We start from the raw sequence: 15860 nt of genomic DNA on the forward strand, positions 1-15860 counted from the left end.
TCTTCCAGTGGTGACCTAAGTGGGATTTGAACCCAGGTCTAAGAAAGGTTAAGGGCTAGTTCCTTAATTCACTGCCCCACCTGGCCCCTCTGCTAGGCTTCCTTTCCAAGAGAGCAAGTTTTACTACAGCTGTTAATGCATTCTGAATGCAATCCAAAAGCATTATTCACCAGCCAAAACATACTTTTAAATAATGTTAAGTGACCAACAAAAGCAAAGAAATTAAAAGTTAATGGTGAGATCCTGTCGCTACAGCACCCCACTGTGGCTTTTTGAAAAAAACAGCCAAGGAGATTCTGGGTCCCCCAAAGCAGGCATTTCTCAGAAATAACCATATAAACTTCAATTCAGTTGCAGCAAGGCCTTGCTCATTAAAAAGGCTTCCCCTCTACCAGGTGGGGAGGGGCTGGGCGTTAGGGACACATTTGTCACTGGTGGTTAACATCACCTCTCTCTGTTCTTTCACAACAGAGGGATTTCACTCTGGAGCTGATCACCTCATTTTGCTTTCTCACAGAATCGTGAAGATACCCCACCATCTCCTCCACCCAATTCCCGCAGGAGCAGGCACCATGGGGGCTCGGGTCACAGCCCCACAGGCCCCTGACAGGTGCTGACTAGAGCGTGCCCAGGACCAGGTGGCAAGGGTCACGAGGCAGAATGCTTCCGTCGTCCCGGGAGCAGTGTGGTGGGGTGGATTCCATTTCAGAAGTGTCCTTACATCTATTGACCGGGACAGGAGAGGAGCTAATCCAAGAACAGAAGTTCCGGAAGCAGCTTCTGGAAGAAGGAAAACGACAGAGAGCGAGCCCAAGTTCTAAAGTCGAAAGGGAGCCCTGGACTGAGAAGAGTCTGGGCGCAAAAAGTATTTTTACGTGGCTTCTTTTCCACCAGATCCTGGCTTTGCTATATTTAGTTGTGGAAACCTCAGTGTCTGTTTAGAGGAAAACAGGGGCCGCGGTGTTGACTCTCGCACCTGTCATTTTATTTGGGCTACACCTTCCCAAAGGGGCGAGATGTCTCACTGGGCCTTTGAGAGAAGGAGTCCCTCTGTCCTCCCGCTGCAGTTTCTTCCCTTCTGTCCTGACAGAAAAGCATTTTCTGTGATCGTTTTTAATCTCTTTTGCCTAAAATTGGCTTTAAAGTCCCTCTAAGTCCGCTAATGTGAAGAAATGCTTGTCTAAAGCATATCATTCTTTCCAGGCCACGGAGAGGCACGCTGACGGACCAGTCATTTTGCACCAGGAGCACCTAAAGGCGCTGTTACATCATGAGGTCCATTCCCTGGTGGCGGTGGGATGAACGTGAGGAAGCCTTGGCACACACCTGCTCCACCCCTTAGGGGACCCGGCCCGGCAGGGAAGGGGCTTCCTCAGGCTCCTTAAGTGGCAGGCCCCAGACCAGCAAGACTCAGCACTCTGACCCTTGCCCGGGTTCTTGCCATTGCTTCACCAATGTTCTTTATTTTAGCAGTCCTCACCTTTTCTGTTCAGTCTTGGCTTATGAATTTTGTATTTAATTCCTATATGCTCACTCATCCAGGAAAGTTGTAAAAGACTTAATGGAAATCTAAGATAACCCTGAGGAAGCTGGAGGCATTTACAAGCTCCTTCCTCGGCTGCCCATAAAAACGTTTGCGAGATCTACGGAGGAGGAAGGTCAGGTTTAAAAAATAAAAAAAAATAAAAAATGTACAGTGCCCAGCACTGAGTGGGAACACAGTAAATACTGTCCTTGTTGAACAAATAAAGTAGAATCCTAATTTGTCTTAAATAAGTCCATATTATCAATATGGAAGGATATACGTTAGAATCATAATAATCGTTATTTCTGGGTGATGGGATTCAGGGTTGATTTTATATTCTTGCCATTTACCACTTTTCCTAAATTTTCACCATTAAAGATTTATCACAAAAAAAGGCAATAAAATTTAGAGTCCTTTTTTATCCCACATCATAACTTTATTTCCAAATGTAAACGCTAGCTCCGAGAACTCTTGGATGGTAATGACCGGGCTAGCTACATTTCCTGAGTGTGCTCCTTGCCGGGCCCTGTATTCAGTTGCTTGATGTCCATTATCTCATTTAACCCTTCTAATGACTCCGGACTCCAGGTGACAGATCGGATGATTATCTCCAGGAGTGGAAACGAAGGCTGGGAGAGGTTAAATGATTCGCCCAAAGTCTCACAGCTACTAAAAGTCGTGGAACTGAGATTCTAACTGAGGTCTTTCTGACCGCACGCAGTGTGAGATTTTAATCTATAGGCGACACCTGCCCCCACTTCACAAGCTGGATTTGTTGTGGAAAATCCATTCATATTTTTAGTCTCTCGTGAATGCAGCAGAAGATGTCTATTCGCAAGACCACCGCCACTATCCTCCTATGTAGACCGTGTTCACAAAAATGTCTCAAAACGGAAGTACGTCAAATCAAATCAAAAGCATGAATTGTTTAATTAAAGAAAGAAAACAGCCCATCCGTGAGGTGGAGAAGAGAGAAAAGAAAGCGTACACCATTTGATAAAATTAAACTTGCATGAGCCCTTCTCACACTTCCCTTATCAAAAGCTGGAGTCGTGGCTCAACAGGTGAGGACACCATGAGTTTGAATAAAGTAGTTATTTCACACAACTGCTTTATTGTACTGGTTATTGATTTGTTCTGAAAGCATTCTGAGACCCCGCGACCCGCAAAGCCCTTGCAGCTCTCATCTGTAACACTGTCATGGCCGACCGTCTGTATCATCAAGGCACCCAACTCATCTCCCTGTAGTTTCAGGGTCAGTAGTTCCTGCTATTGAAAACCCAGCTTTTTTTCCATGGATTTATAAATAGGTTGTTTTATGTGACCCTGAGCTGAAACCAAGCTTACAAGGTGTCAGGCTAGATGCAAGTTTTCTGCTCACTGAAGCTTTAAATTTGCCAGACCTGATTTCTAAACACAGCGTAGGACACAGAAACGAAAACAAATTTTAGTTTTAAAGGCATTCCTTTTGAAGTCCCATCCTGCTAATGAAATCCACTTTGCAGGTGTAAAATACGAGATTTTGCTTTGGGAAGAGGTGATAGAGGATGCGGAGGGGAATGGAAAAACTAAGTAGGCTCAGTAAAATCCAACCGACCAGAACTCCTGGTTCAATGGATTCTGAAGATGAAGGGCAAGCTACTCCCAGGAGAAAAAAGCAAATGATAGGATACAAATTACATCGTGGATTTAATTTTTCTTTTTAATCTTCTACGCTTAAAATCAGGAGAGGTTCTGTCTGATCACACTTTTTTAGAGCTGCAATTCTAAATGGAGATCACTGATCTATTCAGATGGATTAGACTACAAGGTTTTGAAAACAAGCAAATACCTTAATTATGTACCTATATTACATTTCTTATGGCAGGAAGTAAAAATGTTATAAACAATGTCAACAGCCAAGCCGTATTGAAAATATCAGTGGGAAAATAAAGGTGTTCAAAGACAGTTATCGAAATTAAATAACTACTATTGAACATTTCTGTGTCAGACACTTTGCTAACATTATCTCCTTAGGGGCGCCTGGGTGGCACAGCGGTTAAGCGTCTGCCTTCGGCTCAGGGTGTGATCCCGGCGTGATGGGATCGAGCCCCACATCAGGCTCCTCCGCTATGAGCCTGCTTCTTCCTCTCCCACTCCCCCTGCTTGTGTTCCCTCTCTCACTGGCTGTCTCTATCTCTGTCAAATAAATAAATAAAATCTTAAAAAAAAAAAAAAAAAACCATTATCTCCTTAAATAGTCATGACAACTCTTCCAGATAAACATCATTGTTCTTGTTGAACAGAGGAGAAAATTGAGAGCCTAAAGTTCATTTGCTCAAGGCCACTTATCTAGTAAGTTGCACAGTAAGATTTAAATGCAGGTCTATCAAATTCAAGAGCCCATGCTCTTTTGATCTTGTGATTTTCTTCCTTGAATTTCAGAGTAAACCTTTATTAGTAATGGGGTCTGCCAGAAAGATTTCGAGATGACTAAGTTTTCTCCATCTCACATTAAGAGCGAAACGCAGTTGTTTTTAATAAAGACACTGAAAATGATGTCCTTAGATGTTTGTTAAGTGTGATCCTGGAAGTTAGGACAGCACACACACACAGACAGCCTCGGGAGGGCCCAGTCTTGTCAGGAATAGGTCCCCCCCAGTCTCACACAGGGCAAAAGCTAGAGCCCAGGTGTCTTTCAAGGTCCTCACACCTCCTAAATGAGCCTCTGGGTGTTCCTGTGGGTTTGTAAGCTGGAGAGCAAAGCAAAGCAGAAGAGGACGGACCCCTCTCTGGGCCTCGGGTCCAGCAGCCCGTCCTGGTCTTTCCCACTTCTTGCTCTTCCCTAAGTCTTCCTCCCAGCACCCCAGACATGCATTGCCATGCAAGGCCAAGGTAGGCTGCCGCTCCCCAATAGGAAAGGGCTCTACATTACATCTATCGTTTGGATACCGAAGCTTCTCTTTGCCTTTAAGTTCTGGGTTGTAGAAAGGATGGGAATAACATTACAGAGGAGACCCTTTGCCACATGCTTCATTGGTGCTGCACACGACCTTGGGACAACGAACAGCTGCATTCCGTCAGCTCCACCGGCGGCCCCTCTTCTGCCTGGAAGCCTCCTGCACTGGACCATGTGCAAGAGCTCGGGCTGTGCCTGCCTCTCTGTGAGGCCCGTCCGCAGGTGGCTTACCTTCATGTGGGATTTGAGATTGTCCTTGCGAGCACACCGGAATGGACAGAGCGGACACTGATGACTTTTTAAACCTGTGTGAATCACCATGTGCCGTTTCCAGTAACTCTTCCTTTTGATAACCAAACCACATATCGGACACTGGAAAGGCTTTCCGCTTTCCTCTTCTGAGGCTTGGAAGAGGGAGAAAGAAAGAAAAATTGAGGAAAACAAAAACGTACACTGCATCCACTTATTCACATGCATTGCTATGTAAAGAGCACTAGAAGTGATGTGGTATTTTCCGTAGGCATTTCCAAGACTTTATCCACGAGGAAGTTTCATCACTGCTTTTCTTCAGGTAGAAACCCACGTTCATCTCATTACTTCCACGTGGGTTCCGTCTTTCAAAAGCTGCCGCGGTCTTGCTCTCAAAGGCCATCCCACCCCCAGGAAGGCGTCTGCAAAGGGGCTTTGCCTGGCCTGGCCTAGTTCAGCCCAGAAAAGCTTGACTTCAGGGGCTTTTGTTTCCTGAAGGAAACCTCCAGACTTGAGGCCATACCTGAATTTCCTAAACTTAGAAAACAGCAAGAAATACAGACAAATCAAATGGGATGCCCTGCACCACACTGAACACCAAACAGCCATCATAAACCTCACAAACCGAACTCTGATGGAGACGACTTTTAGGATCCTACTGTCGACTTGTTCAGTTACGTCTTGAGCAAACGCTACCGCCCATTTGGCCATCAAGGGGTCTTAAGGTCAGGGGTTTTCACCTGCTTCTTTCTGTCCCTCTGGTTGTCGCGAACGAGACCCACTGCCTTCCTCTGCCCTGGGCCCCAGCACCCGCTTTGGGAAGGGCTACCACAAGGCAGTCACAAACGCTTCAGTTTTTCAGGAAAGCAAACAAACCAACTACTTCCTCCAAGGAAAGCTAAGATAACTGTCTCCTCCTCCACCCCCGCAGGAAAGGGTCTCTGCTGTGACACTGTGTTGCTACATGTCTGGGCTATCCCCTTCTATCGCTCGGTGCCACACCAGCTTCTGCAGTCTGGGGATACGGGAACTAAAGTCGAAGACTCAGACTTTCCTTTCTTCATCATGAAGGATCAGAAATATTTCCAAACTGATTAGATAAGTCGTCATACACTCACATAATAGAATATATGAAGCCATTTTCTAAAATGAACTAGATCTAGAGATGCTGACATAGGAACATGTCCAAGATATTAGAGTTTGTGGATAAAGCAAGATAGGAACCTCTATGTCTAGGCGGATTCTATTTTTGTTTTCTAAAAAATGAGAATGAGTTGTTGCTAATACAGTGAGATAAAAGGCTGACAGGAAACTTTATAAAGGATGGGTCAAGCTGACAACACCTAAAGCCACTCATTAAGCTTAACATCACTGAAAAGGGGACAGACATCGTGGGCCTTCTGATAAGCCACCTATGAAATATTCCTACAAAAATAATTCAATCAAGCCTCTGTGTAGAAGTTTACCAGAAATACAGGTGGTTAAAATAGCAACAACACAGTAAACCCACATGCCCAGGGGACAGAATCAGCCAAATCCAGAATGTTGGAAATTCTACAGAACAGATGACAGTCTCTTCAAGGAAATGGCTCTGGGGAAAGGCACCCGGTTATGGAGACATATCAAACAAATACAAGGTGTGAAGCTGATTTTGATCCTGACTCGAGCAAAGCAATTATAAAAAGACACTTCCTATACGCAACTAATGAATCATCGAACTTTACATCAAAAACCAGGGATGTACTGTATGGTGACTAACATAATATAATAAAAAAATATTATTATAAAAAAAAAAGACACTTCCGAGATAACTGAAGGAATACTGATTGTAACCCAGGCATTCCATAAAATCATGAAACCATCGTTGATCCCGTTTGATGTGATAATAGTTACTACGTTTTGTTGTGTTTTTTAAAGTTTTTCTCTGTTGGAAATAATATACATGGTAATACTTACAGGCAAATGGATACAAAATCTGGGATTTGCTTGAGCAAAAAAAGACAAGGAGTAGAAAGAAAGGGATGAGTAAATGAAACAAAAGACGATATCCTTTTATTTGTATGAAAATGGTCCGGAAGCATACCCAAGAAACCATTAAGCAGTTACCTCTGGAGAACTGTGGATTAAAAGGAAGGGGTCGGAGAGGGAAACTTCTGTTTTTATTTTATATTCTTCTAAATACACACTGGATTTTTTAATGCTCACATTACTTTTATCATTTTAAAAGGATATATTCTCATGTGTAAACTTTAAAATCATCTTATTATTTATTCATCGAGTCAACTGAGTCTCTGTATGCAAAGGACCACTTATCATGGATGGAACCAGAAGAGTTCTGGAATACACTTAGGGCATTCCAAAAATTCTGTTTCACTATGACAGGTAAAATAAGCAATACTGGTTACCCTAACCAAGCAACCTGAAAAAGAATCTGCTAAAAATATACCTTCAAGTCTGGAAAGTCTACTTGTGATGTTTTCGTCCCAAGCATTTCCTTTTCTGATTGGGGGATGGGGTGGGATTGACAGTTCTTTCACACTTTGTAGAGGCCTATAAACATGCGCTTTTTTTATTAACCTGCCTTTAGCTTTCCTGGTGTTTTTGTTGATAGCCTCTGCTGACCTGGAATCCTGTCCCTAATCTGGCCTCTCATTTTCTATCCTTCATCGTCATTTCTTCCACTCCAGTATCTTGATCACAAAGACTACACATTGAATCATAGATTTGAGAGAAAAGGCTGAACCAGGCCTCTAGGTGAGATTATTGTCATAAACCAGAGGGGAACAAATGATAATGATGTCTATTTGGGGCTGTAAGAACATCAAAATAGTAAGAAAGACATACACAAACAGGCTGCCACTAATCCCCATTTTCCCAGTATCTATCCGGCCTAATTTTACAGAATTGTCGGGAGAGGACAGAAAAATGGAGATGTCCTCCACTGACCTGAGGTTTCCTGGCACATCACAGGAGGGCAATAAAAAGGCATTAACTGACCAAAGGAACATGGCCAGCGCCCCCTAGACACCCCACTTTGCTTAATATGACCAAAATCTTCCTTATTTGTTCTGATCCCCCCACTCCCTAGTGTGCATTACAGAACCCACTACATTAAATCGTGCATAGTAGCATTTCACATGAATCTATTTTATTTTGGAGCTATGCTTCCTTTAATTAATACCAAAAGATACACGAATCGTGTACAAATTAAGGTGTCCTTGGATTGACTGGGAAAAAAATTAGAATACTCATAATGAAGAGAAACTAACGGCATGAAATGTGCCGAAGCACCACACTACTATAACTGTTTGAAATTTTTAACTGATCATGGCAGGAAAGGAAGAAGACAGAACCCAAATGATAAAAGTCACCGTAATACAAGGATCGATTTTCAAAGTTGGCCATTAATCTCCCCTGGCAACATCTGCATTTTTATTTATTAAATGTTTTTTGATATTTTAGTAGGATGTCCTCCCTGTCTAACGGAGGAAGTGAGGATATAGTCTAGTTTGTATGCCAAACTATTTTCAAGGAACTGACAGCTGTAAATTTCACTCAAATTTAGAGGCTAAGGAAATACAACCACTTCTTCAGACCAAACCACACATTCTTAAGGCAATAGGTTCCAGACGTTCATTATTTCACCTAGTTTACAACTGTCTGATAAACAATTTCCCCAAAGGTATCACTAGCTGGCTAATATCACCACAAACAAAATTAAATCCCACCAAATGCTAACAGACCCAGTGGCATGGATAGTTACTACTTTGCTTCTTTGGAGAATACACATTCTCCTCACAGACAACAGTATTATTGGAATAAGAGAGATACTAAACGCGTGTAAAACGCCTGTCACGCAGTAAATGAAAGCTCCTGGTAGTAGCTGTTGCAATAATAGTAGTGATGATAGGCTCTAGTCGTACCTTCCAAAGCAGGAAACTCAGCAGGACAGCAGATGTAAATTTAAACAACTGACATCACATAAATACATAGCTCAGGGCCTGGCCCAAAAGGGTGGTTTGTCACAGAAGCCTGGAGAAAATAAAGGAGCAGGTGTCCACTGTGCTACGCGGGTAGGGTCCAGCTCAGCCTAGGCAGAACTCTGATGGCCAAGTTCAGCTCAGCAGGGAAAAGAGAGAGGTGGAAAAGAGAAGGGGAGGAAGCGGGGGAGGAGGGGCTGGCTGGGGCAAGACAAGAGGTCTTTACCCGTGTGTCTGCCGCACCCAGACAGCTCTGGGTGTGATGTACAATTCAATAAATGTGTGTTGGACTGTAATGAGAGTAATCAGAAAGGGCTGGGTCAAGAGAGTATCAAAAAGTGAAATGAGTGCTGGAAATGGAAGAAAAAGGTGCAGGAAGCGGCCAGCAGGTCCCAGTGGACGCAGTGTCAGCCCAAGAGCACATGCTTTTCACCTAGCACGCCAATACATGTCTCAAATGAATGGGTGTGGAGAGATGTTCATGTACTTACATCTCACCTATTTCCAAAATGAATTTGGAGCAGCTGATATTTAAAAAGCATGCAGTATGACTACACCATTAGTAAGGTACACAGTAAGTGTTTAAACTATTTACAGTGGACAAGACCTGCCCAAGGCAGAGACAATCTTGTGGGAGGTTTGAGGGTGAATTTTAAGAAGCAAGATAGTGAATTCAAAAAATAGAAAAAAAATTATGTTTGTTTTGAGTTAACAGATGAGTTCAAGAATAAGAAAGGAAAAGCAAGGAATCTTAACATAAGGAATCTTGGAGATAATTCCCAACTATCTCAGTTTATAGATGAGGCAGCTGAAGTGAGGTGTAAGCTAGTTAGTAGCAGGGTTGGGATTAGAGCCAATATCTTCACTTCCGGTTTGGTGTTCTACCTGTTGTTACATATAAATCCATAAAGCAATAACAACACATATCACTGGGGGAAAAAATCATGGAGGCTTTCATGAACTTGCTTGCTTTAACTCAAGGTAGAAATTTTTAAAACCAATGTAACTGTTTCGTAGGCCTTGATATCAAGCTTTCTCTTATTAGAGCCTATGTGGCAATTTGCAGAAAATCGAGCTAATCTGCAAGTCGTATGCAGGTAGTATCCACATATACCCCTTATCATACACATCAAAGGCATTCAAGATGTCAGGTGACCCTGGGTACGTATAACCCTCATCACCAACTCCACTCCAGGCCTACCAGCCCACTGGTGCACATCCGTGTAGGATGACCCATCCTCCTTCCTAACAATATACATGGAATTAATATCTTTTAAAAGAATTTCATGGGCATGTCTCTCAAATGCTATTTCAGGTTATAAAAAAACATGTTAGCAATGGGTATCACTGGGTTTATCTGTTGTTATTGACCTTGATGTTATTAATGCATATTTTAACAATTGCTAACTATTCAATAAAACTAAGAAGTTTTAGATATCTGGATATCTAGACAAGAGGCAGTCTAAGTTTAAATTGCTGGGGAAATATAATTGAGGTCAGTGACAGATAATTCTGAATCTTGATTAAAAAGTGAATTTTCTAAACAAGTTCCTGCCTTGTGCTCATTCCCAGATTATGGCTCTAATAACCATAGACCTAATGGGAGTAGAGGACGAGGTTACCTCACTTTCTGGACTTTCTATGGCTTTGCAATAAATTTTAATAGCATCACGTAAATATGAAAGAAAACAGTACCCAGAAAACTTCTCTCTCTATTGACCCAGGAAACAGTCTTAGCCTTCAGCTGTATGACACCAGTTTGCTTCTAAGCATATTTAAATTTTGTTTAGTAAAATAAGTTTCGGAGACCCTCTCTCTAAAACTCTCCTTGTTAGTTCTTTTAACTAGGAGCCTGGCATCCTGGGAATCTTGGTGGCCGTTTACAAGAAACTTTGTCTTTAAAATAAAAACCATTTACTTTATTCTGAGAGGCAACAAACAGTAGCTTCAAAGAGAATTGAGTCAATGTGTGACATTTATCTTTATAGCAAACGGACATAATCTTCTCTCTCTCGTGTCCCCTTTCAGAGGAGCAGTGCAGCATGTGCTGGGGCGCAGGGTCACATGAAAGAAGCCTCCTCCTCAAGTGTCACGTCTCTCTTGCAGGGGGGAAAGGCTACCGAGGGGTGGACTCTTTAAAGGAATTAAATACACCATGACCTGGCAACAACTGAATCCTGTTCAAAAAAGAGGAATAAGGTCAGACCTAAAAGGCACTTTTTTTTCCCCCATGGTTTGGACTTCCCTTGACCTAAAGAAGGTCAAAGAAATGCTGGTGTCTAAATTACTCAATACAGGATTGGCTTTTCTAGCACGTATCTCTTTGTAACTCCAGAATCCACTTTCTCTGCCCTTTTTGCAACATTTTGGGAAAACAGCTTCAAAATGTAAGCCCTGCTTGAAATCAGGATGGTGTGTCGTTATTTTTAAGGATCTTTTTTTGCTGTTATTATTTGTTTATTGAAATGATTAGGCAACAGACACCCTTTCCCTGCTGCAAGAAGCCAGCCTATCTATCTATTTTGAATTCAACAAAGATTTCTTTCTAAGGTAAAGAAAAACAACAATAAAGAGAGAGATGTTTAGAAACAAGGGTGACAGTTCTCACCACATTCTCGTAATGCTTATTCGGTAAAGCCAAATTACATCTGAATCTTGCCCAGGGTTGCCCTGAAACTAACAGTCTAGTGTGTACAAAGGGAAGTGGGGGGAGGGCAGATGGAGAAGACCCACCTCTCCTTCCATTCCTCAGATTCAAAAATCTGTAACAGCCACCAAATCATCTCTCCATGATATGAAGATAAATAACAGAATGAAATAGTCCATCAACTCCTCCTTACTCCATCATCTAGCTAGCGTGCCACGAAGGGACGACATTCGCTTTAACCGAGAGGCGCGCACAGCCGCCCTTTCCCCTATTGCCGACCCACGAGGTCAGACACAGAACGGGAATTATGGTGCGTCCACATGGAGACACGGAACATTTTCCAAGGGACCATGTCAAGAGCCCTTGTGGTGGTCCTCACAGCGATCTTCCCGCTTGTGTGAGCTTGACAAAATGAGTGACTCGTCGGAGCTGCTTCCCCACCTCTTGGCTGGTGCCCAGGGGCATGTGGAGAACAGGGGCCACGGGGACCAGCCGGCCAGCAGGGGGTTGCAGAGACACAATATCCAAGAAGTTCCTTTCTCCCCTCTTTCAATGTGATCATTTTGAACACTCGTCAATTAAAATATTAAGGGTTTTGGCAATAAAAGAAACTCAGGAAAAAGAAAAGGAAAAAACAATTGTGGATAGGTCTCCATGTAAAATTCTGCTGAGGAGCTCGTGGAAATGTTGGCATGGATTAAGTGCACTAAACCATAAAGGGAAGATATCTTTTCCCTTGGGTGTATATCCTACAACAAAACAGGCAGAAAGTCTCCCGTGCACTGGAAGTTCATGGCCTCTCTTACATCTTTACATGCATCGAAGCACTTGAGCGGGAAAAAAACTATACTTCACCGCTATTGCTCGTCACACCCAAGACACTTCACAAAGATAAAGGTGCTACTATCTGCATTCAGGAGCCACAGTTTCGTCAGTTACCTCTTTCCAAGTCTTCAGCCAACTAACACTGATTATTAATTTTATATAAGCTTTCCCAAGTAACTAATGTCCAGATGAATTTACAGTGTAAAAACCATAAATACACCCATTCAATTACCAGATATGGAGAATATTTACAAAATTACATGTTACATACAGCCCTACCTCTCTTTCTGCTGCTACCCCTAAATGAAATTTCTCTAAACGAGGAGTGATTTATTCCATTGCAAAATTACCCAGCTCCCTTTGCTCTTCTCCTGGTATCCTAATTTTAGCCATTTCTCGCTTTTATTTCACCAGATGGCAGGTAAGAAGTGAGGAGACATGAAACTCAGAATTGATAAACATTTCAGGATTTTTATGGACACTTCGGAAACTCTAGAGTTAATGGTTTGGATCACTCAGCGTCATAACAGTTCCAGATAGCCATTCCCCTAGTTCTATTCTTCTGTTTACACAAGTTCTAAAATAATTAGAATTAGCGCATATAGCCCACTCAGCAATTTAAATGGAAATTTGTCAGAAGTGCGTCAAATTGATGCTAGCTGCGATCGTTCAATTATTTGCCATTCTAAGCACTCTTCATCAATGTAGCTGCAAATAATCAGAAGTTGGCTAGACACACACAACGGCAGTGTTTATACTGATGAGGACACACATAGCCTACTTCCTGTTCCAATCTGACAGGATATCCTTGGGAGACATCTGAAGTTCCATACATCCACCCCGGGACCATGAATTTATCATACACACAATTTAAAAACAAACCAGTACAAGAAGTGATGCTTCCACCGTGAGAACTCAAGTGACTAAATTTCTCCCTCAGATGAATAACTTGTGAACGTCAAGGCTCCATAAGACAAGCGACTTCTCCTTTGGAAAGTCTGCCCTCACAAGAAAAACTTATGATTCAAATTTTCCACATGCACATTCCTTCAGAATCTGATTGGATTTGAATTTTTTTAAAAAAGCATTTGCAGGAAATGCTTTGATTATGTCTGAATGACAATATTCTTTAGAGTTCTTCTATGACAAGAAATTACAGAAGAACAGGATAAGTGGGAAAGGCTTAAATTCCACACAAAAAAAATAATAAAAATGCTAACATAAAAGTGTATAGTGTAATAAATTAGGGCCGAGTAGTTACTGTATACAAAAGTCCATTTGTGATGGGAGGCAGCAGGAGGGTGGGCTCTCCCTTGTCCACTGTTTCAAAAGCAGCGGGGGTTTTTTCTCCCCCTATGTTCAGTGATGCCATGCACTCCATGACAAAGATGCTTTGATCTTCTCCCATTAAATATGTCTTGTATGGACCCAGCCTGCACTTGGTAAGGAAAAAAAAAAGATCATTTATATGAAAGGGAGGAGTACTGTACGTCTCTAAGATTATTCATTACCTTTCAAAAATGAAGCTATTTGTGAAGTCTTTGTGTAATACATACATGAAAGCCCACTACTCTGCTTACTTAAAGTATTTTCTTGTGCTCCTGCTTTTTTATTCCTGCCTCGGATCCGATGGGGAGCCCAACCGAATAAAGCAGTGAAGAAGACATGGCAATTTACAGTAAAAAGGGAAAAAAAAAAAAAAACTTACACGATGGTGGAAATAAAAGATTCCATACCTGAACTGGAGGGTTTAGAAACTCTTCCCTTAGGAACGGGGAGTAACAATAATTCCAAGGACTGTGGCGGTGGTGGCGGAGGTGGTGGCGGTGGTGGCGGGGGTGGCGGGGTGACTTTTTCTTGCTTCTTCTCCGAAGGCGGTGGTGGTAGAGGGTCCTCAGGCACCAGTGATGACTTCTCAGCCAGAAGACTCCCAGCAGCCCTTGCTGCTACCTCTTTCAGAAGGGCAGCCGAGGAGGTCATGGAAGCCAGGGAAAGGAAAGAGCTGGCCGGAGGTGGGTGCTCCTGACCAGGAGTCAAGCTTCTCTCACTGACCTTCTTGGATAAGGCTGCCAAGGTGGAACTGGCAGACTGGGAGCTAAAAGGGGAGGAAAAGGACTCAAATCGCATGGTCTCCTCAGTCCTGGTGAGAGATTTGTCCTGCAGAACGGCATTGGCTGCAGCTTTCAGTTTTAGGATGGCTGAATCCGGGGACAAGCCGCAGGTGGTGGTTGAGTTGGACAACCACTTACCTTGGTTCCATATAAAACGGTTACTTGGAGTGTATTGGTCATTCTGTTCCTGCTTCTCAGCCAACTTCCTGGCAAGAACACTGAGCTGTTGGGCATGGTGGGACGGTGGGGAAAAGGAGATATTCGAGCCCACGTTTACCGGGGACTCCACCCTGCCATTGGCCGTGGTGGTGGCATCGAGTTTGAGGGAGCCGGCCTCCAGCAGCCGCCTCAGGTTGCTGCTCAAGGGCTTTGTGGAGCCTGGGGGGTCATCTTCACACAAAGAAGACACGCCAGGGGAGAGGTGGTCTTGACACTGCAGGGAGTCTCGCAGGACCTCACCGTCAAGTCCCACCAGCTCCAACGTGTGACTGCTGGGGGTCGCACTTCCCAAGGAGGTGTCGGGGGAAGTGGACTGCTCCTGGATCCGGTCCTCCAGAGACAACTTATAGTTCTCCTGGACTTCTCCATAGGATGCTTCTGACGGAGTCTCTGAAGAGTTTCCATACCAGTGCTCTCCTTCACTGAGCTCTCCCTCCGCCTCTTCCAGCCTACTAACATCTGGGGGAATTAAGAAGATCAGGTTTACTCCCCAGTGAGCAACGAGCAAGTCTGAAGACATTCAAATGGAGTTGTTGACATGCTTCCTCTTCCCCTCCCCCACCCCGAGAACCACAAGAAAGACAGCAACAGCCTTACTAGATAATGTCAGGTGCTGAGTCAGACAGACTTGGCATAAGCCTGAAAGAAGGTAAAATACTAAACAGGCAAAGGTAAAAACACACCCACCTACGAAACATATTCATCTTTCTATAATTATTCCAGACAAGTTGAAATGGAGAGGGGGGAGAGAAAAATGCATCTGGTAAAAAAGTAACTACATGAAGAGACTGCTATTCTCAGTGGTGGGGGAAACGGAACGACACTCGCTCCCTTGGAAAAAAAAAAAAACAACCAGCATGATATCTTTAGTGTCTCATCAGAATTAGAGAGGAGGCCTGGCAGGGTGGGAAAATGTTGTCTGTGAGGCACAAGACAGTGGGAAGCTGCTTCCCCACTTTCTGATTCCATGACCTCCGGAAAGCCGCTTAGCTGGTTTGATAGAAGATGCAACTGATTTTTTTTGAAAAGTTTATCCAAAAATGTAAATAATACCTACTGTTATATATTGCAACTTCACCCAGTTGTTAGGAAGCTTAAATCATAAGAAGCATGTGGCTGTAATTTGCAGACTGTCAAGTTCTACACAAAAATCAGACCTCATTAGCAGACACTATTCACATTACTGATTTCTTAAAGTGACGACGTCTCCCATGTTATGCACGCTACTTCTTTGAGAGTCGTGGATTCCAATTACCAACATGCCTGCCATCCCGTCACAGGCAATGATTAGGAATTTGTTCCCTTCCTCTACTAAGAGTCCCCTTTAATGATTTTCCATCTACTAATTTATCTATCCACCACTACC

The 15860-nt window shown here is 43.1% G+C and overlaps 1 protein-coding gene across 6 annotated transcripts in view; it reads right to left on the reverse strand.

Annotated features, from left to right (window-relative positions):
* The window catches only part of ZNF827 (zinc finger protein 827), a 165515-nt gene that overhangs the window by 119954 nt on the left and 29701 nt on the right, over positions 1 to 15860 (reverse strand). For all 6 annotated transcript variants that reach the window (XM_045798885.2, XM_045798888.2, XM_045798887.2 and 3 more), the window contains exons 2-3: positions 13901 to 14953; positions 4695 to 4867 (exon numbers count right to left, since the gene is read on the reverse strand). In XM_045798885.2, the coding sequence (XP_045654841.2) occupies positions 4695 to 4867; positions 13901 to 14953 (1226 nt within the window). The remainder of the gene's footprint in view (positions 1 to 4694; positions 4868 to 13900; positions 14954 to 15860) is intronic.

Source organism: Ursus americanus, chromosome 13 (genome assembly GCF_024610735.1).
Source record: "Ursus americanus isolate L20-20 chromosome 13, mUrsAme1.1.p, whole genome shotgun sequence".
In the NCBI taxonomy this organism is placed as follows: Eukaryota; Metazoa; Chordata; class Mammalia; order Carnivora; family Ursidae; genus Ursus; species Ursus americanus.